The sequence below is a fragment of the Coregonus clupeaformis genome, unplaced genomic scaffold (assembly GCF_020615455.1).
Source record: "Coregonus clupeaformis isolate EN_2021a unplaced genomic scaffold, ASM2061545v1 scaf3310, whole genome shotgun sequence".
Taxonomy (NCBI): Eukaryota; Metazoa; Chordata; class Actinopteri; order Salmoniformes; family Salmonidae; genus Coregonus; species Coregonus clupeaformis.
The window spans coordinates 8,058-31,203 of NW_025536764.1; the positions used below are offsets into that span (position 1 = coordinate 8,058).

The following is a 23,146-nucleotide window of genomic DNA, read 5'->3' on the forward strand; positions in this document are numbered from 1 at the left end:
CATGGGGGAGAGAGAGAGACAGGCAGGAAGAGAGAGAGAGAGAGACAGCATGGGGGATAGAGAGAGAGAGACAGGCATGGGGTGGACAGATAGAGAGAGAGAGACAGGCATGGGGATAGAGAGAAAGAGAGGCATGGGGGATAGAGAGAGAGAGAGACAGGCATGAAGGATATAGAGAGAGAGAGAGACAGAGCATGAGGGATAGAGAGAGAGAGAGAGTAGAGGGATAGAGACAGAGAGAGAGAGACAGGCATGGGGGATAGAGAGAGAGAGAGACAGGCATGGGGGACAGAGAGAGAGAGAGAGAGAGAGAGGAGAGAGAGAGAGAGAGAGAGAGAGAGAGAGAGAGAGAGAGAGAGATAGAGAGAGAGAGAGAGAGAGCACAGAGACAGGCAGGGGGGGATAGAGAGAGATAGAGAGAGAGAGAGAGAGAGAGAGAGAGAGAGAGAGAGAGAGAAAGAGAGAGAGAGAGAGAGAGACAGAGAGACAGGCATGGGAAAGATAGAGAGAGAGAGAGAGAGAGAGAGAGAGAGAGAGAGAGAGAGAGAGAGAGAGAGAGAGAGGGAGAGAGGCAGGTGGGATAGAGAGAGAGAGAGAGAGACAGGCATGGGGGAGTTGAGAGGAGAGAGACAGGCATGGGGGGATAGAGAGAGAGAGACAGGCATGAGGGATAGAGAGAGAGAGAGACAGGCATGGGGGATACAGAGAGAGAGAGAGAGGCATGGGGAAAGAGAGAGAGACAGGCATGGGGATAGAGAGAGAGAGAGAGGCATGGGGGATAGAGAGAGAGAGAGGCATGGGGGATGAGAGAGAGAGCAGGCATATGGGATAGAGAGAGAGAGACATGGCATGGGGATAGAGAGAGAGAGACAGGCATGGGGGATAGGAGAGAGAGACAGGCATAGGGATAGAGAGAGAGAAAGGCATGGGGGATAGAGAGAGACAGGCATGGGGGAGTAGAGAGAGAGAGAGAGACAGGCATGGGGGATAGAGAGAGAGACAGGCATGGGGGGATAGAGAGAGACAGGCATGGGGGAAAGAGAGAGAGACAGGGCATGGGGATAGAGAGAGAGACAGGCATGGGGGATAGAGAGAGAGAGGAGAGAGAGAGAGAGAGAGAAGAGAGAGAGAGAGAGAGAGAGAGAGGCATGGGGATAGAGAGAGAGAGACAGGCATGGGGGATAGAGAGTGAGAGAGACAGGCATGAGGGAGAGAGAGAGAGAGAGACAGGCATGGGGGGGATAGAGAGAGAGAGAGAGACAGGCATGGGGGATAGAGAGAGAGAGAGAGACAGGCATGAGGGATAGAGAGAGAGAGAGACAGGCATAGGGATAGAGAGAGAGAGACAGGCATGGGGGATAGAGAGAGACAGGCATTTGGGATATATAGAGAGAAAGGCATGGGGGATAGAGAGAGAGACAGGCATGGGGATAGAGAGAGAGAGAGACAGGCATGGGGATAGAGAGAGAGAGACAGGCATGGAGATAGAGAGAGAGAGACAGGCATGGGGGATAGAGAGAGAGAGAGAGAGAGAGAGAGAGAGAGAGAGAGAGAGAGAGAGAGAAAGAGAGAGAGAGAGGGAGAGAGAGATAGGGGGACATGGGGATGGAGAGAGAGAGACAGGCATGGGGGGATAGAGAGAGAGAGAGACAGGCATGGGGGATAGAGAGAGAGACAGGCATGGGGGATAGTGAGAGAGAGAGACAGGCATGGGGGATAGAGAGAGAGAGAGACAGGCATGGGGGGGATAGAGAGAGAGAGAGACAGGCATGGGGATAGAGAGAGAGAGAGCAGGCATGGGGATAGAGAGAGACAGGCATGGATAGAGAGAGAGAGACAGGCATGGGGGATAGAGAGAGAGAGACAGAGCATGGGTAGATATATAGAGAGAGAGGCATGGGGGATAGAGAGAGAGACAGGCATGGGGGGATAGAGAGAGAGACAGGCATGGGGGATAGAGAGAGAGAGAGACAGGCATGGGGGATAGAGAGAGAGAGAGAGCAGGCATGGGGATGAGAGAGAGAGAGACAGGGCATGGGGGATAGAGAGAGAGAGAGACAGGCATGGGGGGATAGAGAGAGAGAGACAGGCATGGGGATAGAGAGAGACAGGCATGGGGGATAGAGAGAGAGAAAGCATGGGGGATAGAGAGAGAGAGACAGGCATGGTGAATATATAGAGAGAGAGAGGAAGGCATGGGGGATAGGAGAGAGAGAGACAGGCATGGGGGATAGAGAGAGAGAGCAGGCATGGGGAGAGAGAGAGAGAGAGAGAGAGAGAGAGAGAGAGAGAGAGAGAGAGAAGAGAGAAGAGAGAGAGAGAGAGACAGGCAGGGGATGAGAGAGAAATGGGGGATAGGAGAGAGAGAGAGACAGGCATGGGGGATAGAGAGAGAGAGACAGGGAGGGAATGAGAGAGAGAGACAGGCATGGGGATAGAGAGAGAGAGAGACAGGCATGGGGGATAGAGAGAGGAGGAGAGACAGGCATGGGGGATAGAGAGAGAGAGAGACAGGCATGGGGAATAGAGGAGAGACAGGCATGGGGGATAAGAGGAGAGAGAGACAGGCATGGGGGATAGAGAGAGAGAGACAGGCATGGGTGATATATAGTATAGAGAGAGAGGCATGGGGATAGAGAGAGAGACAGGCATGGGGATAGAGAGAGAGACAGGCATGGGGGATAGAGAGAGAGAGACAGGCATGGGGGATAGAGAGAGAGAGACAGGCATGGGGGGATAGAGAGAGAGAGACAGGCATGGGGATGAGAGAGAGAGAGAGACAGGCATGGGGTGATATATATAGAGAGAGAGGGCATGGGGGATAGAGAGAGAGACAGGCATGGGGGATAGAGAGAGAGACAGGAATGGGGGATAGAGAGAGAGAGAGACAGGCATGGGGATAGAGAGAGAGACAGGCATGGGGATAGAGAGAGAGAGACAGGCATGGGGGATAGAGAGAGGGAGAGAGAGAGACAGGCATGGGTGATATATCAATAGAGAGAGAGACATGCATGGGGATAGAGAGAGAGACAGGCATGGGGGATAGAGAGAGAGAGAGACAGGCATGGGGGATAGAGAGAGAGAGAGGCCCTGTCTTATAGCGGGAGATAGGGAGAGAAAAAGGCAACAGTGTCAAGTTGTCAGGGCTAATCTCTAATGTCAGTTGTCAGGACTAATTTCTGGTGGACAGACTACATAAACAGAACTGGTACCATAGATCTGTCATGATACAACTAGATTAGTGAGATCAGCAACATTAGTTCTGGTACTTGGGTTTTTAATCACGATTTCCCAGGTGGTTAGCATCTTCGAATTCTCGAAGGGGGAGGGGGACATTCGGCCCGTAACTTGCAAAGAGAGAGAGGGTGGACTAATCTCTTCTCTCTTAACATGCTATGGACCCAGAACTTAAAGAGATTCTCCGGTTCGTTTATATACTTTTTTAGCCAGTAGTTCTGAAAGTAGCACTCACCGTCACATACGTGCACCACGTCATTGCCCTCTCTCTCTCTCTGCTGTCACTCAAATGGCAAGGGGCTGAATCTCATTGGCTGAAACCTAATTGCTAGGGGCTATATCAGTAAGTGAAAATGTAGGGAAAATGGCGCCGCACAGCTTCCAGAAAACAGTCGCTTTCAAACTAGAGATTTCATGGCTAATGGAGTAAAACAGTTCATGTATGAACACATCAACACATCCAGCCCAAAGTAGAAAAACATAGACTTACTAGTCACCAAAGTTCCGGAGCATGTCTTTAATCGAGCATCTGACCAATTATGCAAGACTTTAGTTCTGGGTTAACCGAGATTATGTCAGGGGATAAATTATACCCTTTTCACACTATTGTTCCCCCCGAACTGTACTGTGCCGGCTCAGTTGTTTTCCTTTCTCATTGTTAGGAGTAGGTGGGACAGGTTAAGGCCAGACAGGGCGTGGCAGAGGGGCGGGGCTCTTACCTGTTCAACAGTAAGGGGTGAACAGATCTCCTCTCCTCTCAGGATCATGGACCTCTGGGTCAGAACCTCAGACAGCTGGAACGAGTCCAGACCCAGCAGATCACTGACATTACTGACCACTGGAGAGAGAGACAGACAGATATGTTACTGACCACTGGAGAGAGAGACAGACATGTTACTGACCACTGGAGAGAGAGACAGACAGATATGTTACTGACCACTGGAGAGAGAGACAGACATGTTACTGACCACTGGAGAGAGAGAGACAGACAGATATGTCTACTGACCACTGGAGAGAGAGACAGACAGATATGTTACTGACCACTGGAGAGAGAGACAGACAGATATGTTACTGACCACTGGAGAGAGAGACAGACAGATATGTTACTGACCACTGGAGAGAGAGACAGACAGATATGTTACTGACCACTCGGAGAGAGAGACAGACAGATATGTTACTGACCACTGAGAGAGAGACACAGACAGATATGTTACTGACCACTGGAGAAATAGACAGACAGATATGTTACGACCACTTGAGAGAGAGACAGACAGATATGTGACCACTTGAGAGAGAGACAGACAGATATGTTACTGGACCACTGAGAGAGAGACAGACGGATATGTTACTGACCACTGGAGAGAGAGAAAGACAGATATATTACTAACCACTGGAGAGAGAGACAGACATGTTACTGACCACTGGAGAGAGAGACAGACAGATATGTTACTGACCACTGGAGAGAGCGACAGACAGATATGTACTGACCACTTGGAGAGAGACAGACAGATATGTTACTGACCACTGGAGAGAGTGACAGACAGATATGTTACTGACCACTGGAGAGAGAGACAGACAGACATGTTACTAACCACTGGAGAGAGAGACAGACAGATATGTTACCCCTGACCACTTGAGAGAGAGCACAGACAGATATGTTACTGACCACTGGGAGAGAGACAGACAGATATATTACTAACCACTGGAGAGAGAGACAGACATGTTACTGACCACTGGAGAGAGAGACAGACAGATATGTTACTGACCACTGGAGAGAGAGACAGACAGATATGTTACTGACCACTTGAGGGAGAGACAGACAGATATGTTACTGACCACTGGAGAGAGTGACAGACAGATATGTTACTGACCACTGGAGAGAGAGACAGACAGACATGTTACTAACCACTGGAGAGAGACAGACAGATATGATACTGACCACTGAGAGAGAGAGACAGACATATATGTTACTAACCACTGGAGAGAGAGACAGACATGTTACTAACCACTGGAGAGAGAGACAGACAGATATGTTACTAACCACTGAGAGAGAGACAGACAGATATGTTACTGACCACTGGAGAGAGAGACAGACAGATATGTTACTGACCACTTGGAGAGAGACAGACAGATATGTTACTGACCACTGGAGAGAGACAGACAGATATGTTACTGACCACTGGAGAGAGAGACAGACAGATATGTTACTGACCACTGGAGAGAGAGACAGACAGATATGTTACTGACCACTGGAGAGAGAGACAGACAGATATGTTACTGACCACTGGAGAGAGAGACAGACAGATATGTTACGACCACTGAGAGAGAGACAGACATGTTACCGACCACTGGAGAGAGAGACAGACAGATATGTTATGAACCACTTGAGAGAGAGACAGACAGATATGTTACCCCTGACCACTTGAGAGAGAGAGACAGACAGATATGTACTAGACCACTTGAGAGAGAGACAGACAGATATGTTACTGACCACTGGAGAGAGAGACAGACAGATATGTTACTGACCACTGGAGAGAGAGACAGACAGATATGTTACTGACCACTGGAGAGAGAGACAGACAGATATATTACTAACCACTGGAGAGAGACAGACATGTTACTGACCACTGGAGAGAGAGACAGAGATATGTTACTGACCACTGGAGAGAGCGACAGACAGATATGTTACTGACCACTTGAGAGAGAGACAGACAGATATGTTACGACCACTGGAGAGAGTGACAGACAGATATGTTACTGACCACTGGAGAGAGAGACAGACAGACATGTTACTAACCACTGGAGAGAGAGACAGACAGATATGTTACTGACCACTGGAGAGAGAGACAGACAGATATGTTACAGACCACTGGGAGAGAGAGAGACAGACAGATATATTACTAACCACTGGAGAGAGACAGACATGTTACTGACCACTGGAGAGAGAGACAGACAGATATGTTACTGACCACTGGAGAGAGAGAGCAGACAGATATGTTACTGACCACTTGAGAGAGAGACAGACAGATATGTTACTGACCACTGGAGAGAGTGACAGACAGATATGTTACTGACCACTGGAGAGAGAGACAGACAGACATGTTACTAACCACTGGAGAGAGAGACAGACAGATATGTTACTGACCACTGGAGAGAGAGACAGACAATATGTTACTAACCACTGGAGAGAGAGACAGACATGTTACTAACCACTGGAGAGAGAGACAGACAGATATGTTACTAAACCACTGGAGAGAGAGACAGACAGATATGTTACTGACCACTGAGAGAGAGAGACAGACAGATATGTTACTGACCACTGGAGAGAGAGACAGACAGATATGTTACTGACCACTGAGAGAGAGAGACAGACAGATATGTTACTGACCACTGGAGAGAGAGACAGACAGATATGTTACTGACCACTGGAGAGAGAGACAGACAGATATGTTACTGACCACTGGAGAGAGAGACAGACAGATATGTTACTGACCACTGGAGAGAGAGACAGACAGATATGTTACTGACCACTGGAGAGAGAGACAGACATGTTACTGACCACTGGAGAGAGAGACAGACAGATATGTTACTGACCACTTGAGAGAGAGACAGACAGATATGTTACTGACCACTTGAGAGAGAGACAGACAGATATGTTACTGACCACTTGAGAGAGAGACAGACAGATATGTTACTGACCACTGGAGAGAGAGACAGACAGATATGTTACTGACCACTGGAGAGAGAGACAGACAGATATGTTACTGACCACTGGAGAGAGAGACAGACAGATATGTTACTGACCACTGGAGAGAGATAGTCCAGTATCATTGAGAGAAGCTGGTTGAGAGAATGCAAAGTGTGCGCAAAGCTGTCATCAAGGCAAAGGGTGGCTATTTGAAGAATCTCAAATATAAAATATATTTGGATTTGTTCAACACTTTTTTGGTTACTACATGATTCCATATGTGTTATTTCATAGATTTGATGTCTTCACTATTATTAGAAAATAGTAAAAAATAAAGAAAAACCCTTGAATGAGTAGGTGTTCTAAAACTTTTGACTGGTAGTTTATATAGTTTTATATACAGTGGGGAGAACAAGTATTTGATACACTGCCGAATTTGCAGGTTTTCCTACTTACAAAGCATGTAGAGGTCTGTAATTTTTATCATGGGTACACTTCAACTGTGAGAGACAGAATCTAAAACAAAAATCCAGAAAATCACATTGTATGATTTTTAAGTAATTAATTTGCATTTTATTGCATGACATAAGTATTTGATCACCTACCAACCAGTAAGAATTCCCGGCTCTCCACAGACCTGTTCGTTTTTCTTTAAGAAGCCCTCCTGTTCTCCACTCATTACCTGTATTAACTGCACCTGTTTGAACTCGTTACCTGTATAAAAGACACCTGTCCACACACTCAATCAAACAGACTCCAACCTCTCCACAATGGCCAAGACCAGAGCGCTGTGTAAGGACATCAGGGTTAAAATTGTAGACCTGCACAAGGCTGGGATGGGCTACAGGACAATAGGCAAGCAGCTTGGTGAGAAGGCAACAACTGTTGGCGCAATTATTAGAAAATGGAAGAAGTTCAAGATGACGGTCAATCACCCTCGGTCTGGGGCTCCATGCAAGATCTCACCTCGTGGGGCATCAATAATCATGAGGAAAGTGAGGGGATCAGCCCAGAACTACACGGCAGGACCTGGTCAATGACCTGAAGAGAGCTGGGACCACAGTCTCAAAGAAAACCATTAGTAACACACTACGCCGTCATGGATTAAAATCCTGCAGCGCACGCAAGGTCCCCCTGCTCAAGCCAGCGCATGTCCAGGCCCGTCTGAAGTTTGCCAATGACCATCTGGATGATCCAGAGGAGGAATGGGAGAAGGTCATGTGGTCTGATGAGACAAAAAATAGAGCTTTTTTGGTCTAAACTCCACTCGCCGTGTTTGGAGGAAGAAGAAGGATGAGTACAACCCCAAGAACACCATCCCAACCGTGAAGCATGGAGGTGGAAAATCATTCTTTGGGGATGCTTTTCTGCAAAGGGGACAGGACGACTGCACCGTATTGAGGGGAGGATGGATGGGGCCATGTATCGTGAGATCTTGGCCAACAACCTCCTTCCCTCAGTAAGAGCATTGAAGATGGAGTCGTGACTGGGTCTTCCAGCATGACAACGACCCGAAACACACAGCCTTGGCAACTAAGGAGTGGCTCTGTAAGAAGCATCTCAAGGTCCTGGAGTGGCCTAGCCAGTCTCCAGACCTGAACCCAATAGAAAATCTTTGGAGGGAGCTGAAAGTCCGTATTGCCCAGCGACAGCCCCGAAACCTGAAGGATTTGGAGAAGGTCTGTATGGAGGAGTGGGCCAAAATCCCTGCTACAATGTGTGCAAACCTGGTCAAGACCTACAGGAAACGTATGATCTCTGTAATTGCAAACAAAGGTTTCTGTACCAAATATTAAGTTCTGCTTTTCTGATGTATAAAATACTTATGTCATGCAATAAAATGCAAATTAATTACTTAAAAATCATACAATGTGATTTTCTGGATTTTTGTTTTAGATTCCGTCTCTCACAGTTGAAGTTACCTATGATAAAAATTACAGACCTCTACATGCTTTGTAAGTAGGAAAACCTGCAAAATCGGCAGTGTATCAAATACTTGTTCTCCCCACTGTATATAGTTATATATATATATATATATATCGTTTTATATATACGGTAGTTTTATATATATAGTTTAATATATAGTTGTATATATAGTTTATATATATGATTTTATATAGTTTTATATACATAATTATATATATATAGTTTTATATATATTTTTTATATATATATATATATATATATATATATGGGTTTATATATTTTTTATATATATAGTTTTATATATATATAGTTTGCTATATAGTTGTATATATATAGTTTAATATATAAGTCCCCTGTAGCTCAGTTGGTAGAGCATGGCGCTTGCAACGCCAGGGTTGTGGGTTCATTTCCCACGGGGGGCCAGTATGAAAAAATTTATGCACTCACTAACTGTAAGTCGCTCTGGATAAGAGCGTCTGCTAAATGACTGAAATGTAAATGTAATATAGTTTATATATATCGTTTTATATCGTTTTATTTACATAATTATATATATATAGATTAATATATATCGTTTTATATATACAGTGCATTTAAATAATTTTTTCCCCTCATCAGTCTACACACAATACCCCATAATGACAAAGCAAAACAGGTTTTTAGACATTTTTGTAAATGTATAAAAGATAAAAGACTGAAATATGACATTTACATAAGTATTCAGACCCTTTACTCAGTACTTGTTGAAGCACCTTTGGCAGCGATTACAGCCTCGAGTCTTCTTGGGTATGACGCTACAAGCTTGGCACACCTGTATTTGGGGAGTTTCTCCCATTCTTCTCTGCAGATCCTCTCAAGCTCTGTCAGGTTGGATGGGGAGCGTTGCTGCAAAGCTATTTTCTGGTCTCTCCAGAGATGTTCGATCGGGTTCAAGTCCGGGCTCTGGCTGGGCCACTCAAGGACATTCAGAGACTTGTCCTGAAGCCACTCCTGCGTTGTCTTGACTGTGTGCTTAGGGTTGTTGTCCTGTTGGAAGGTGAACCTTCGCCCCAGTCTGAGGTCCTGAGCGCTCTGGAGCAGATTTTCATCAAGGATCTCTATGTACTTTGCTCCATTAATCTTTCCCTCAATTCTGACTAGTCTCCCAGTCCCTGCCGCTGAAAAACATCCCCACAGCATGATGCTGCCACCACCATGCTTCACCGTAGGGATGGTGCCAGGTTTCCTCCAGACGTGACGCTTGGCATTCAGACCAAAGAGATCAATCTTGGTTTCATCAGACCAGAGAATCCGTCTGGCCACTCTAGCATAAAGGCCTGATTGGTGGAGTGCTGCAGAGATGGTTGTCCTTCTGGAAGGTTCTCCCATCTCCACTGAGTAAGTCTGGAGCTCTGTCAGAGTGACCACCGGGTTCTTGGTCACCTCCCTGACCAAGGCCCTTCTCCCACGATTGCTCAGTTTGGCCGGGCGGCCAGCTCTAGGAAGAGTCTTGGTGGTTCCAAACTTCTTCCATTTAAGAATGGTGGAGGCCACTGTGTTCTTGGGGACCTTCAATGCTGCAGAAATTTTTTGGTACCCTTCCCCAGATCTGTGCCTCAACACAATCCTGTTTCGGAGCTCTACGGACAATTCCTTCGACCTCATGGCTTGGTTTTTGCTCTAACATGCACTGTCAACTGTGGGACCTTATATAGAAAGGTGTGTGCCTTTCCAAATCATGTCCAATCAATTGAATTTACCACAGGTGGACTCCAATCAAGTTGTAGAAACATCTCAAGCATGATCAATTTCGAGTCTCATAACAAAGGTTCTGAATACTTTGGAAATAAGATATTTCCTGTTTTCGCTTTGTCATTATGGGGTATTGTGTGTAGATTGAGGAGGGAAAACATTTAATTAAAACATTAAAAAGTTAAGGGGTCTGAATCCTTTCTGAAGGCACTGTATATAGTTTTTCTCAGCAGGCTTTGTCTTTAACTGAAATGTTACCTCAGCTTCTTCACTATCATGCATTAGAATAACCTCCTCTCCTTTAACCTCCCTCCCTCCCTCCCTCCCTCTCTCTCTCTCTCTCCTCCCCTCTCCTCTAATCTCCCTCCCTCTCTCTGTCCTTCCTTCCCTCCCGCCCTCTCTCTCCTCCCCTCTCCTCTCACCTCCTCCCTGTCCTTCCTTCTCTCCATCCCTCCCTCCCTCCCTCTCTCTCTCTCCTCCCCTCTCCTCTCACCTCCCTCCCTGTCCTTCCTTCTCTCTCTCCCTCCCTCCCTCCCCCCTCTCCTCCCTCCCATTAACCTCCCTCCCTCTCTCTCTGTCCTTCCTTCCCTCCCTCCCTCCCTCTCCTCCCCTCTCCTCTCATTTAACCTCCTCCCTCCCTCCTCTCTCCCTCCCTCCCCTCCTCTCCCCTTTAACCTCCCTCCTCCTCTCTCCCTCCCTCCCCCCTCCCTCCCCCCTCCCTCCCTCCCTCCTCTCTCTCTCTCTCCCCCCAACCCCCCCCTCCTCCCCCCCTTTAACCTCCCTCCCTCCTCTCTCCCCCCTCCCTCCTCCTCCTTTAACCTCCCTCCCTCCCTCCCTCCCTCCATCCCTCCATCCCCTCTCCTCTCTCCACCCTCCCTCCCTCCCATCTCCCCCCCCTCCTCTCCTCCCTCCTCTCACCTCCTTTGGATGTGATTTGTGCTCCTCCTGCGGTCATGAATTCTATGTTCCCTATCAGGAGAACAGCAGACAGCAGCTTGAAGACGTCCCGTATCTCCTCCTCACTGAACTCCATCACCTTTAAAGCCTCCTGGTGGCAGCAGAGACAGAGAGATGATGAGTTTCCTTCTACTGAACCCAGACTGGATAATACATGCTGCAGGGCCCATGTTCAAAAGTATCCCAGAGTAGGAGTGCTCTAGGATCAGCTTTTCCATTCAGATCATAATGAATAAAATGACATGGACAGAGAGGACCTGATCTTAAATTGGCACTCCTAATCTGAGACGTTTGTTGAATCCAGGCTACTGGGTTATTGCACCCTCTGGTGGCAGCTTGTGAAGGTACAACCAGCCTCACCATAACACTGTCGTAGAGCTGCAGGTCGTCTAGGCTCCTGTCCTTCACACAGCCAGACTGACTCAGGTAGAGGTACGACTCCGGGCCCTCAGACAGGAAGTACAGCTCTGGAACACAGACAGAAAATAACTTTAGGCAGTTGAAGCAAGCAGTCACATTTTCTCCAGGAAATGTACCTTTTCTAGAGATACAAACAAAGTCCCACTGTATTTACATTTTTACATTTTAGTCATTTAGCAGACGCTCTTATCCAGAGCGACTTACAGTTAGTGAGTGCATAAATTTTTTCATACTGGTCCCCCGTGGGAAACGAACCCACAACCCTGGCGCTGCAAGCGCCATGCTCTACCAACTGAGATACACAGGTATTTGTCACATGCTTCGTACAGGTGTAGACTAACAGTGAAACGCTTACTTACAATGCAGAGTTCAAGATAAAGAAAAAATATATAAATAAAAATAATAATAGAAATTGTGACATGGAATAAATACACAGTGAATAACGAGTAAAAATAACATGGGAGTAGAATTAACACAGACCAGGGAGGTTTTCCAGTGCCTCGCAAAGAAGGGCACCTATTGGTAGATAGGTAAAAAAAAAGCAGATATTGAATATCCCTTTGAGCATGGTGAAGTCATTAATTACATTTTGGATGGTGTATCAATACACCCAGTCACTGCAAAGGTAAAGGCGTCCTTCCTAACTCAGTTGCCGGAGAGGAAGGAAACCGTTCCAATGGTGACATTAAAAAAGTTACAGAGTTTAATGGCTGTGATAGGAGAAAACTGAGGATGGATCAACAACATTGTAGTTACTCCACAATACTAACCTAATTGACAGAGTGAAAAGAAGGAAGCCTGTACAGAATAAAATTATTCCAAAACATGCATCCTGTTTGCAACAAGGCGCTAAAGTAATACTGCAAAAAAAAATGTCCTGAATACAAAATGTTACTGTATGTTTGGGGCAAATCCAATACAACACATTACTGAGTACCACTCTCCATATCTTCAAGCATAGTGGTGGCTGCATCATGTTATGGGTATGTTGACCACTGTAAAGGGACTAGACAACAGGATAGATAATAGACAGTAGCAGCAGTATACTGTAGGTAGGGGTAAAGTGACTAGACAACAGGATAGATAATAGACAGTAGCAGCAGTATACTGTAGGTAGGGGTAAAGTGACTAGACAACAGGATAGATAATAGACAGTAGCAGCAGTATACTGTAGGTAGGGGTAAAGGGACTAGACAACAGGATAGATAATAAACAGTAGCAGCAGTATACTGTAGGTAGAGGTAAAGAGACAACAGGATAGATAATAGACAGTAGCAGCAGTATACTGTAGGTAGGGGGTAAAGTGACTAGACAACAGGATAGATAATAGACAGTAGCAGCAGTATACTGTAGGTAGGGGTAAAGTGACTAGACAACAGGATAGATAATAGACAGTAGCAGCAGTATACTGTAGGTAGGGGTAAAGGGACTAGACAACAGGATAGATAATAGACAGTAGCAGCAGTATACTGTAGGTAGGGGGTAAAGGGACTAGGCAACAGGATAGATAATAGACAGTAGCAGCAGTATACTGTAGGTAGGGGTAAAAGTGACTAGACAACAGGATAGATAATAGACAGTAGCAGCAGTATACTGTAGGTAGGGGTAAAGGGACTAGACAACAGGATAGATAATAGACAGTAGCAGCAGTATACTGTAGGTAGAGGTAAAGAGACAACAGGATAGATAATAGACAGTAGCAGCAGTATACTGTAGGTAGGGGTAAAAGTGACTAGGCAACAGGATAGATAATAGACAGTAACAGCAGTATACTGTAGGTAGGGGGTAAAGTGACTAGATAACAGGATAGATAATAGACAGTAGCAGCAGTATACTGTAGGTAGGGGGTAAAGTGACTAGACAACAGGATAGATAATAGACAGTAGCAGCAGTATACTGTAGGTAGGGGTAAAGTGACTAGGCAACAGGATAGATAATAGACAGTAGCAGCAGTATACTGTAGGTAGGGGTAAAGTGACTAGACAACAGGATAGATAATAGACAGTAGCAGCAGTATACTGTAGGTAGGGGTAAAAGTGACTAGACAACAGGATAGATAATAGACAGTAGCAGCAGTATACTGTAGGTAGGGGTAAAGTGACTAGGCAACAGGATAGATAATAGACAGTAGCAGCAGTATACTGTAGGTAGGGGTAAAGTGACTAGACAACAGGATAGATAATAGACAGTAGCAGCAGTATAATGTAGGTAGGGTAAAGTGACTAGACAACAGGATAGATAATAGACAGTAGCAGCAGTATACTGTAGGTAGGGGGTAAAGTGACTAGACAACAGGATAGATAATAGACAGTAGCAGCAGTATACTGTAGGTAGGGGTAAAGTGACTAGACAACAGGATAGATAATAGACAGTAGCAGCAGTATACTGTAGGTAGGGGTAAAGTGACTAGGCAACAGGATAGATAATAGACAGTAGCAGCAGTATACTGTAGGTAGGGGTAAAGTGACTAGACAACAGGGGATAGATAATAGACAGTAGCAGCAGTATACTGTAGGTAGGGGTAAAGTGACTAGACAACAGGATAGATAATAGACAGTAGCAGCAGTATACTGTAGGTAGGGGTAAAGTGACTAGACAACAGGATAGATAATAGACAGTAGCAGCAGTATACTGTAGGTAGGGGTAAAGTGACTAGACAACAGGATAGATAATAGACAGTAGCAGCAGTATACTGTAGGTAGGGGTAAAGTGACTAGGCAACAGGATAGATAATAGACAGTAGCAGCAGTATACTGTAGGTAGGGGTAAAGTGACTAGACAACAGGATAGATAATAGACAGTAGCAGCAGTATACTGTAGGTAGGGGTAAATCAAATCAAATCAAATTTTATTGGTCACATGCGCCGAATACAACAGGTGCAGACATTACAGTGAAATGCTTACTTACAGCCCTTAACCAACAGTGCATTTATTTTAAACAAAAAAAGTCAGAATAAAACAACAACAAAAAAAGTGTTGAGAAAAAAAAAAAGAGCAGAAGTAAAATAAAGTGACAGTAGGGAGGCTATATACAGGGGGGTACCGTTGCAGAGTCAATGTATGGGGGCACCCGAGCTAGTTGAGGTAGTTGAGGTAATATGTACATGTGGGTAGAGTTAAAGTGACTATGCATAAATAATTAACAGAGTAGCAGCAGCGTAAAAAGGATGGGGTGGGGGGCAGTGCAAATAGTCCGGGTAGCCATGATTAGCTGTTCAGGAGTCTTATGGCTTGGGGGTAGAAGCTGTTGAGAAGTCTTTTGGACCTAGACTTGGCACTCGGTACCGCTTGCTATGCGGTAGCAGAGAGAACAGTCTATGACTAGGGTGGCTGGAGTCTTTGACAGTTTTGAGGGCCTTCCTCTGACACCGCCTGGTATAGAGGTCCTGGATGGCAGGAAGCTTTGCCCCAGTGATGTACTGGGCCGTACGCACTACCCTCTGTAGTGCCTTGCGGTCGGAGGCCAAGCAGTTGCCATACCAGGCGGTGATGCAACCAGTCAGGATGCTCTCGATGGTGCAGCTGTAGAATTTTTTGAGGATCTGAGGACCCATGCCAAATCTTTTTAGTCTCCTGAGGGGGAATAGGCTTTGTCGTGCCCTCTTCACGACTGTCTTGGTGTGTTTGGACCATGATAGTTCGTTGGTGATGTGGACACCAAGGAACTTGAAGCTCTCAACCTGTTCCACTACAGCCCCGTCGATGAGAATGGGGGCGGTTGCTCAGTCCTCTTTTTTTCCTGTAGTCCACAATCATCTCCTTTGTCTTGGTCACGTTGAGGGAGAGGTTGTTGTCCTGGCACCACACGGCCAGATCTCTGACCTCCTCCCTATAGGCTGTCTCATCGTTGTCGGTGATCAGGCCTACCACTGTTGGGTCGTCGGCAAACTTAATGATGGTGTTGAGTCGTGCCTGGCCATGCAGTCATGGGTGAACAGAGAGTACGGGAGGGGACTGAGCACGCACCCCTGAGGGGCCCCGTGTTGAGGATCAGTGTGGCAGATGTGTTGTTACCTACCCTTACCACCTGGGGGCGGCCCGTCAGAAGTCCAGGATCCAGTTGCAGAGGGAGGTGTTTAGTCCCAGGATCCTTAGCTTAGTGATGAGCTTAGAGGGCACTATGGTGTTGAATGCTGAGCTGTAGTCAATGAATAGCATTCTCACGTAGGTGTTCCTCTTGTCCAGGTGGGATAGGGCAGTGTGGAGTGCGATAGAGATTGCATCATCTGTGGATCTGTTGGGGCGGTATGCAAATTGGAGTGGGTCTAGGGTTTCTGGGATAATGCTGTTGATGTGAGCCATGACCAGCCTTTCAAAGCACTTCATGGCTACAGACGTCAGTGCTACGGGTCGGTAGTCATTTAGGCAGGTTATCTTAGAGTCCTTGGGCACGGGGACTATGGTGGTCTGCTTGAAACATGTTGGTATTACAGACTCAGTCAGGGACATGTTGAAAATGTCAGTGAAGACACTTGCCAGTTGGTCAGCACATGCTCGGAGTACACGTCCTGGTAATCCGTCTGGCCCTGCGGCCTTGTGAATGTTGACCTGCTTAAAAGTCTTACTCACATCGGCTACGGAGAGCGTGATCACATAGTCATCCGGAACAGCTGGGTGCTCTCATGCATGCTTCAGTATTGCTTGCCTCAAAGCGAGCATAGAAGTGGTTTAGCCTCGTCTGGTAGGCTTGTGTCACTGGGCAGCTCGCGGCTGTGCTTCCCTTTGTAGTCTGTAATAGTTTTCAAGCCCTGCCACATCCGACGAGCGTCAGAGCCAGTGTAGTATGATTCAATCTTAGACCTGTATTGACTCTTTGCCTGTTTGATGGTTCGTCGGAGGTCATAGCGGGATTTCTTATAAGCGTCCGGGTTAGAGTCCCGTTCCTTGAAAGCGGCAGCTCTAAAGTGACTAGACAACAGGATAGATAATAGACAGTAGCAGCAGTATACTGTAGGTAGGGGTAAAGTGACTAGGCAACAGGATAGATAATAGACAGTAGCAGCAGTATACTGTAGGTAGGGGTAAAGTGACTAGACAACAGGATAGATAATAGACAGTAGCAGCAGTATACTGTAGGTAGGGTAAAGTGACTAGACAACAGGATAGATAATAGACAGTAGCAGCAGTATACTGTAGGTAGGGGTAAAGTGACTAGACAACAGGATAGATAATAGACAGTAGCAGCAGTATACTGTAGGTAGGGGTAAAGTGACTAGGCAACAGGATAGATAATAGACAGTAGCAGCAGTATACTGTAGGTAGGGGGTAAAGTGACTAGACAACAGGATAGATAATAGACAGTAGCAGCAGTATACTGTAGGTAGGGGTAAAGTGACTAGACAACAGGATAGATAATAGACAGTAGCAGCAGTATACTGTAGGTAGGGGGTAAAGTGACTAGGCAACAGGATAGATAATAGACAGTAGCAGCAGTATACTGTAGGTAGGGGTAAAGTGACTAGACAACAGGATAGATAATAGACAGTAGCAGCAGTATACTGTAGGTAGGGGTAAAGTGACTAGACAACAGGATAGATAATAGACAGTAGCAGCAGTATACTGTAGGTAGGGGTAAAGTGACTAGACAACAGGATAGATAATAGACAGTAGCAGCAGTATACTGTAGGTAGGGGTAAAGTGACTAGACAACAGGATAGATAATAGACAGTAGCAGCAGTATACTGTAGGTAGGGGTAAAGTGACTAGACAACAGGATAGATAATAGACAGCAGCAGCGTATGTGTGAGTGTGTGGTAGAGTCCAGTGTGTGGGTAGAGTCCAGTGTGGGGTAGAGTCCAGTGAGTGTGTGGGTAGAGTCCAGTGAGTGGGTAGAGTCCAGTGTGTGGGTAGAGTCCAGTGTGTGGGTAGAGTCCAGTGTGGGGTAGAGTCCAGTGTGTGGGTAGAGTCCAGTGTGTGGGTAGAGTCCAGTGTGTGGGTAGAGTGTGCGGGTAGAGTCCGGTGTGGGGGTAGAGTCCAGTGAGTGTGTGGGTAGAGTCCAGTGTGTGGGTAAAGTCCAGTGTGTGGGTAGAGTGTGCGGGTAGAGTCCGGTGTGTGGGTAGAGTCCAGTGTGTGGGTAGAGTCCAGTGAGTGTGTGGGTAGAGTCCAGTGTGTGGGTAGAGTCCAGTGTGTGGGTAGAGTCCAGTGTGTGGGTAGAGTCCAGTGTGTGGGTAGAGTCCAGTGTGTGGGTAGAGTCCAGTGTGTGGGTAGAGTCCAGTGTGTGGGTAGAGTCCAGTGTGTGGGTAGAGTCCAGTGTGTGGGTAGAGTCCAGTGTGTGGGTAGAGTCCAGTGTGTGGGTAGAGTCCAGTGTGTGGGTAGAGTCCAGTGTGTGGGTAGAGTCCAGTGTGTGGGTAGAGTCCAGTGTGTGGGTAGAGTGTGCGGGTAGAGTCCGGTGTGGGGGTAGAGTCCAGTGAGTGTGTGGGTAGAGTCCAGTGTGTGGGTAGAGTCCAGTGAGTGTGTGGGTAGAGTCCAGTGTGTGGGTAGAGTCCAGTGTGTGGGTAGGGTCCAGTGTGTGGGTAGAGTCCAGTGTGCGGGTAGAGTCCGGTGTGTGGGTAGGGTCCAGTGTGTGGGTAGAGTCCAGTGAGTGTGTGGGTAGAGTCCAGTGTGTGGGTAGAGTCCAGTGTGTGGGTAGGGTCCAGTGTGGGTAGAGTCCAGTGTGAGGTAGAGTTCAGTGTGTGGGTAGAGTCCAGGTGTGGGTAGAGTCCAGTGTGTGTGTAGAGTCCAGTGTGTGGGTAGGGTCCAGTGTGTGGGTAGAGTCCAGTGAGTGTGTGGGTAGAGTCCGGTGTGTGGGTAGGGTCCAGTGTGTGGGTAGAGTCCAGTGAGTGTGTGGGTAGAGTCCAGTGTGTGGGTAGAGTCCAGTGTGTGGGTAGAGTCCAGTGTGTGGGTAGAGTCCAGTGTGTGGGTAGAGTCCAGTGTGAGGTAGAGTTCAGTGTGAGGGTAGAGTCCAGTGTGTGGTAGAGTCCAGTGTGTGGTAGAGTCCAGTGTGTGGGTAGAGTCCAGTGAGTGGGTAGAGTCCAGTGTGTGGGTAGAGTCCAGTGTGTGGGTAGAGTCCAGTGTGTGGGTAGAGTCCAGTGTGTGGGTAGAGTCCAGTGTGTGGGTAGAGTGTGCGGGTAGAGTCCGGTGTGGGGGTAGAGTCCAGTGAGTGTGTGGGTAGAGTCCAGTGTGTGGTAGGGTCCAGTGTGTGGGTAGAGTCCAGTGTGTGGGTAGAGTCCAGTGTGAGGGTAGAGTCCAGTGTGTGGATAGAGTCCAGTGTGTGGGTAGAGTCCAGTGTGTGGATAGAGTCCAGTGTGTGGGTAGAGTCCAGTGTGTGGATAGAGTCCAGTGTGTGGGTAGAGTCCAGTGTGTGGGTAGAGTCCAGTGTGTGGGTAGAGTCCAGTGTGTGGGTAGAGTCCAGTGTGGGGTAGAGTCCAGTGTGGGGGTAGAGTCCAGTGTGTGGTAGAGTCCAGTGTGTGGGTAGAGTCCAGTGAGTGGGTAGAGTCCAGTGTGTGGGTAGAGTCCAGTGTGTGGATAGAGTCCAGTGTGTGGGTAGAGTCCAGTGTGGGGTAGAGTCCAGTGTGGGGGTAGAGTCCAGGTGTGGTAGAGTCCAGTGTGTGGGTAGAGTCCAGTGAGTGTGTGGGTAGAGTCCAGGTGTGGGTAGAGTCCAGTGTGTGGGTAGGGTCCAGTGTGTGGGTAGAGTCCAGTGTGCGGGTAGAGTCCGGTGTGTGGGTAGGGCCCAGTGTGTGGGTAGAGTCCAGTGAGTGTGTGGGTAGAGTCCAGTGTGTGGGTAGAGTCCAGTGTGTGGGTAGAGTCCAGTGTGTGGGTAGAGTCCAGTGTGTGGGTAGAGTCCAGTGTGTGGTAGAGTCCAGTGTGTGGTAGAGTCCAGTGTGTGGGTAGAGTCCAGTGTGTGGTAGAGTCCAGTGTGTGGGTAGAGTCCAGTGTGTGGGTAGAGTCCAGTGTGTGGGTAGAGTCCAGTGTGTGGGTAGAGTCCAGTGTGTGGGTAGAGTCCAGTGTGTGGGTAGAGTCCAGTGTGTGGGTAGAGTCCAGAGTGGGGTAGAGTCCAGTGTGGGGGGTAGAGTCCAGTGTGTGGGTAGAGTCCAGTGTGTGGGTAGAGTCCAGTGTGTGGGTAGAGTCCAGTGTGTGGGTAGAGTCCAGTGTGTGGGTAGAGTCCAGTGTGGGGGTAGAGTCCAGTGTGTGGGTAGAGTCCAGTGTGTGGTAGAGTCCAGTGTGGGGTAGAGTCCAGTGTGTGGGTAGAGTCCAGTGTGTGGTAGAGTCCAGTGTGTGGGTAGAGTCCCGTGTGTGGGTAGAGTCCAGTGTGTGGGTAGAGTCCAGTGTGTGGGTAGAGTCCAGTGTGTGGGTAGAGTCCAGTGTGTGGGTAGGGTCCAGTGTGTGGGTAGGGTCCAGTGTGTGGGTAGGGTCCAGTGAGTGGGTAGAGTCCAGAGTGTGGGTAGAGTCCAGTGTGTGTGTAGAGTCCAGTGTGTGGGTAGAGTCCAGTGTGTGGGTAGAGTCCAGTGTGTGGGTAGGGTCCAGTGTGTGGGTAGAGTCCAGTGTGTGGTAGAGTCCAGTGTGTGGTAGAGTCCAGTGTGTGGGTAGAGTCCAGTGAGTGGGTAGAGTCCAGTGTGTGTGTAGAGTCCAGTGTGTGGGTAGAGTCCAGTGTGTGGTAGAGTCCAGTGTGTGGTAGAGTCCAGTGTGTGGGTAGAGTCCAGTGTGTGTGTAGAGTCCAGTGTGTGGGTAGAGTCCAGTGTGTGGGTAGAGTCCAGTGTGTGTGTAGAGTCCAGTGTGTGGGTAGAGTCCAGTGTGTGGGTAGAGTCCAGTGTGTGGGTAGAGTCCAGTGTGTGGGTAGAGTCCAGTGTGTGGTAGAGTCCAGTGTGTGGGTAGAGTCCAGTGTGTGGGTAGAGTCCAGTGTGTGGGTAGAGTCCAGTGTGTGGGTAGAGTCCAGTGTGTGGGTAGAGTCCAGTGTGTGGGTAGAGTCCAGTGTGTGGGTAGAGTCCAGTGTGTGGGTAGAGTCCAGTGTGTGGTAGAGTCCAGTGTGTGGGTAGAGTCCAGTGTGTGGGTAGAGTCCAGTGTGTGGGTAGAGTCCAGTGTGTGGGTAGAGTCCAGTGTGTGGGTAGAGTCCAGTGTGGGGTAGAGTCCAGTGTGGGGGTAGAGTCCAGTGTGGGGGTAGAGTCCAGTGTGTGGGTAGAGTCCAGTGTGTGGTAGAGTCCAGTGTGTGGTAGAGTCCAGTGTGGGGGTAGAGTCCAGTGTGTGGGTGGAGTCCAGTGTGTGGTAGAGTCCAGTGTGTGGGTAGAGTCCAGTGTGGGGTAGAGTCCAGTGTGTGGGTAGAGTCCAGTGTGTGGGTAGAGTCCAGTGTGTGGGTAGAGTCCAGTGTGTGGGTAGAGTCCAGTGTGTGGGTAGGGTCCAGTGTGTGGGTAGGGTCCAGTGTGTGGGTAGGGTCCAGTGAGTGGGTAGAGTCCAGTGTGTGGGTAGAGTCCAGTGTGTGTGTAGAGTCCAGTGTGTGGGTAGAGTCCAGTGTGTGGGTAGAGTCCAGTGTGTGGGTAGAGTCCAGTGTGTGGGTAGAGTCCAGTGTGTGGGTAGGGTCCAGTGTGTGGGTAGGGTCCAGTGTGTGGGTAGGGTCCAGTGTGTGGGTAGGGTCCAGTGAGTGGGTAGAGTCCAGTGTGTGGGTAGAGTCCAGTGTGTGTGTAGAGTCCAGTGTGTGGGTAGAGTCCAGTGTGTGGGTAGAGTCCAGTGTGTGGGTAGAGTCCAGTGTGTGGTAGAGTCCAGTGTGTGGTAGAGTCCAGTGTGTGGGTAGAGTCCAGTGTGTGGGTAGAGTCCAGTGTGTGGGTAGAGTCCAGTGTGTGGGTAGAGTCCAGTGTGTGGGTAGAGTCCAGTGTGTGGGTAGAGTCCAGTGTGTGGTAGGGTCCAGTGTGTGGGTAGAGTCCAGTGAGTGGGTAGAGTCCAGTGTGTGGTAGGGTCCAGTGTGTGGGTAGAGTCCAGTGTGGGGTAGAGTCCAGTGTGTGGTAGAGTCCAGTGTGTGTGCACAGAGTTAGTTCAGAAAGGGTCAGTGCAGATAGTCCGGGTAGCTATTGGTTAACTATTTCACTAGCTATTTATCAGTCTTATGGCTTGGGGGTAGAAGCTGTTCAGGATCCTGTTGGTTCCAGACTCGGTGCATCGGTACCGCTTTGAATGTCTGGTACCGCTTCTTGAGCAAGTGAGGCACTTTAGTTGATTCTGTACAGTGGAGGCTGGTGTCACTTAGAAACATGGTTTCCATGTGTTTGATACCGTTCCATTGATTCCATTCCAGCCATTACTATGAGCCGTCCTCCCTTCACCAGCCTCCAATGATTCCATACAAGTGTTGCAATAACTCTACACCAGTCAAGGAGTCTCTGTATGAATGAACGTACCTCTGTGGTCCTTGTCTGCCCCGGCCAGCAGAGCATAGAAGATATGATAGTTCCTCTCTCCAGGGTTCTGCCTCACCACACGGTTCTTTTCAAGTAAATCTGAAGGGTTAAAGTTAAGGAAAACAAAGACAGATAGATACATCTCTAAGCCATACCAGACATCACAGTAAGGTCCAGGCCTCAGTCCATTAATGGCAAAAGGTCTTGGTCTTGGGCCTCATTAAGGTCCATTAGTGGTAACAGGCCTCAGTATGTTACTGTAAAGCAAAACAGTAAGGTAGTCTTAATAGGTCCTCATTACGTTAATGTGGTAAATGAAAGGATACAGTCGATGATGCGTCCTCCTTGGATGTTCCCACTCTGGGAGAAGTGGAGCTGGATGAACTTCCCAAAGCGGGAAGAGGTTGTTGTAAACCGTCTTGGCATTCCCAAACGCCTCCATGATGGGGCTGGAGAAAGAAAGAAAGAAAGAAAGAAAGAAAGAAAGAAAGAAAGAAAGAAAGAAAGTAAAAGAAGAAAGAAAAGAAAGAAGAAGAAGAAAAGAAAGAAAGAAAAAGAAAGAAAGAAAGAAAGAAAAGAAAGAAGAAAGAAAGAAGAAAGAAAGAAAGAAAGAAAGAAAGAGAGAGACAGAGAGACAGAGAGAGAGACAGAGAGACAGACCGAGAGAGAGAGAGAATGAGAGAGAGAGAGAATGAGAGAGAGAGAGAAAGAGAGAGAGAGAGAGAGATCATTTAGAATTTTAAGCCAGTGTCACACAAAGCAATTTGGACGCAATTTCTGTTGCAGATGCAAGTTGCAAGTGACATCATCTAAAGCAACTTTTCTG

General features: G+C 47.8%; 1 protein-coding gene across 1 annotated transcript; it reads right to left on the reverse strand.

The window, feature by feature from the left end:
- Positions 1-3,872: 3,872 nt before the first annotated feature.
- On the reverse strand, positions 3,873-22,746 carry LOC123489794 (unconventional myosin-X-like). Its single transcript, XM_045220186.1, has 5 exons — positions 22,647-22,746; positions 22,321-22,419; positions 11,900-12,006; positions 11,501-11,630; positions 3,873-4,075 (listed from the first exon to the last, which is right to left on the reverse strand). The coding sequence occupies exons 1-5, from the start codon at positions 22,744-22,746 to the stop codon at positions 3,873-3,875; spliced, it is 639 nt and encodes a 212-aa protein (XP_045076121.1).
- Between the last annotated feature and the right edge of the window lie 400 nt (positions 22,747-23,146).

Coding starts and splice junctions, on each gene's coding strand:
- LOC123489794 (XM_045220186.1), bottom strand. CDS start 22,746: ATGCCAAGACGGTTTACAACAACCTCTTCCCGCTTTGGGAAGTTCATC. Junction 12,007..22,320: donor GGCAGACAAGGACCACAGAG/GTACGTTCATTC, acceptor TCTGTGTTCCAG/AGCTGTACTTCCTGTCTGAG. Junction 11,631..11,899: donor AGCTCTACGACAGTGTTATG/GTGAGGCTGGTT, acceptor TGCTGCCACCAG/GAGGCTTTAAAGGTGATGGA.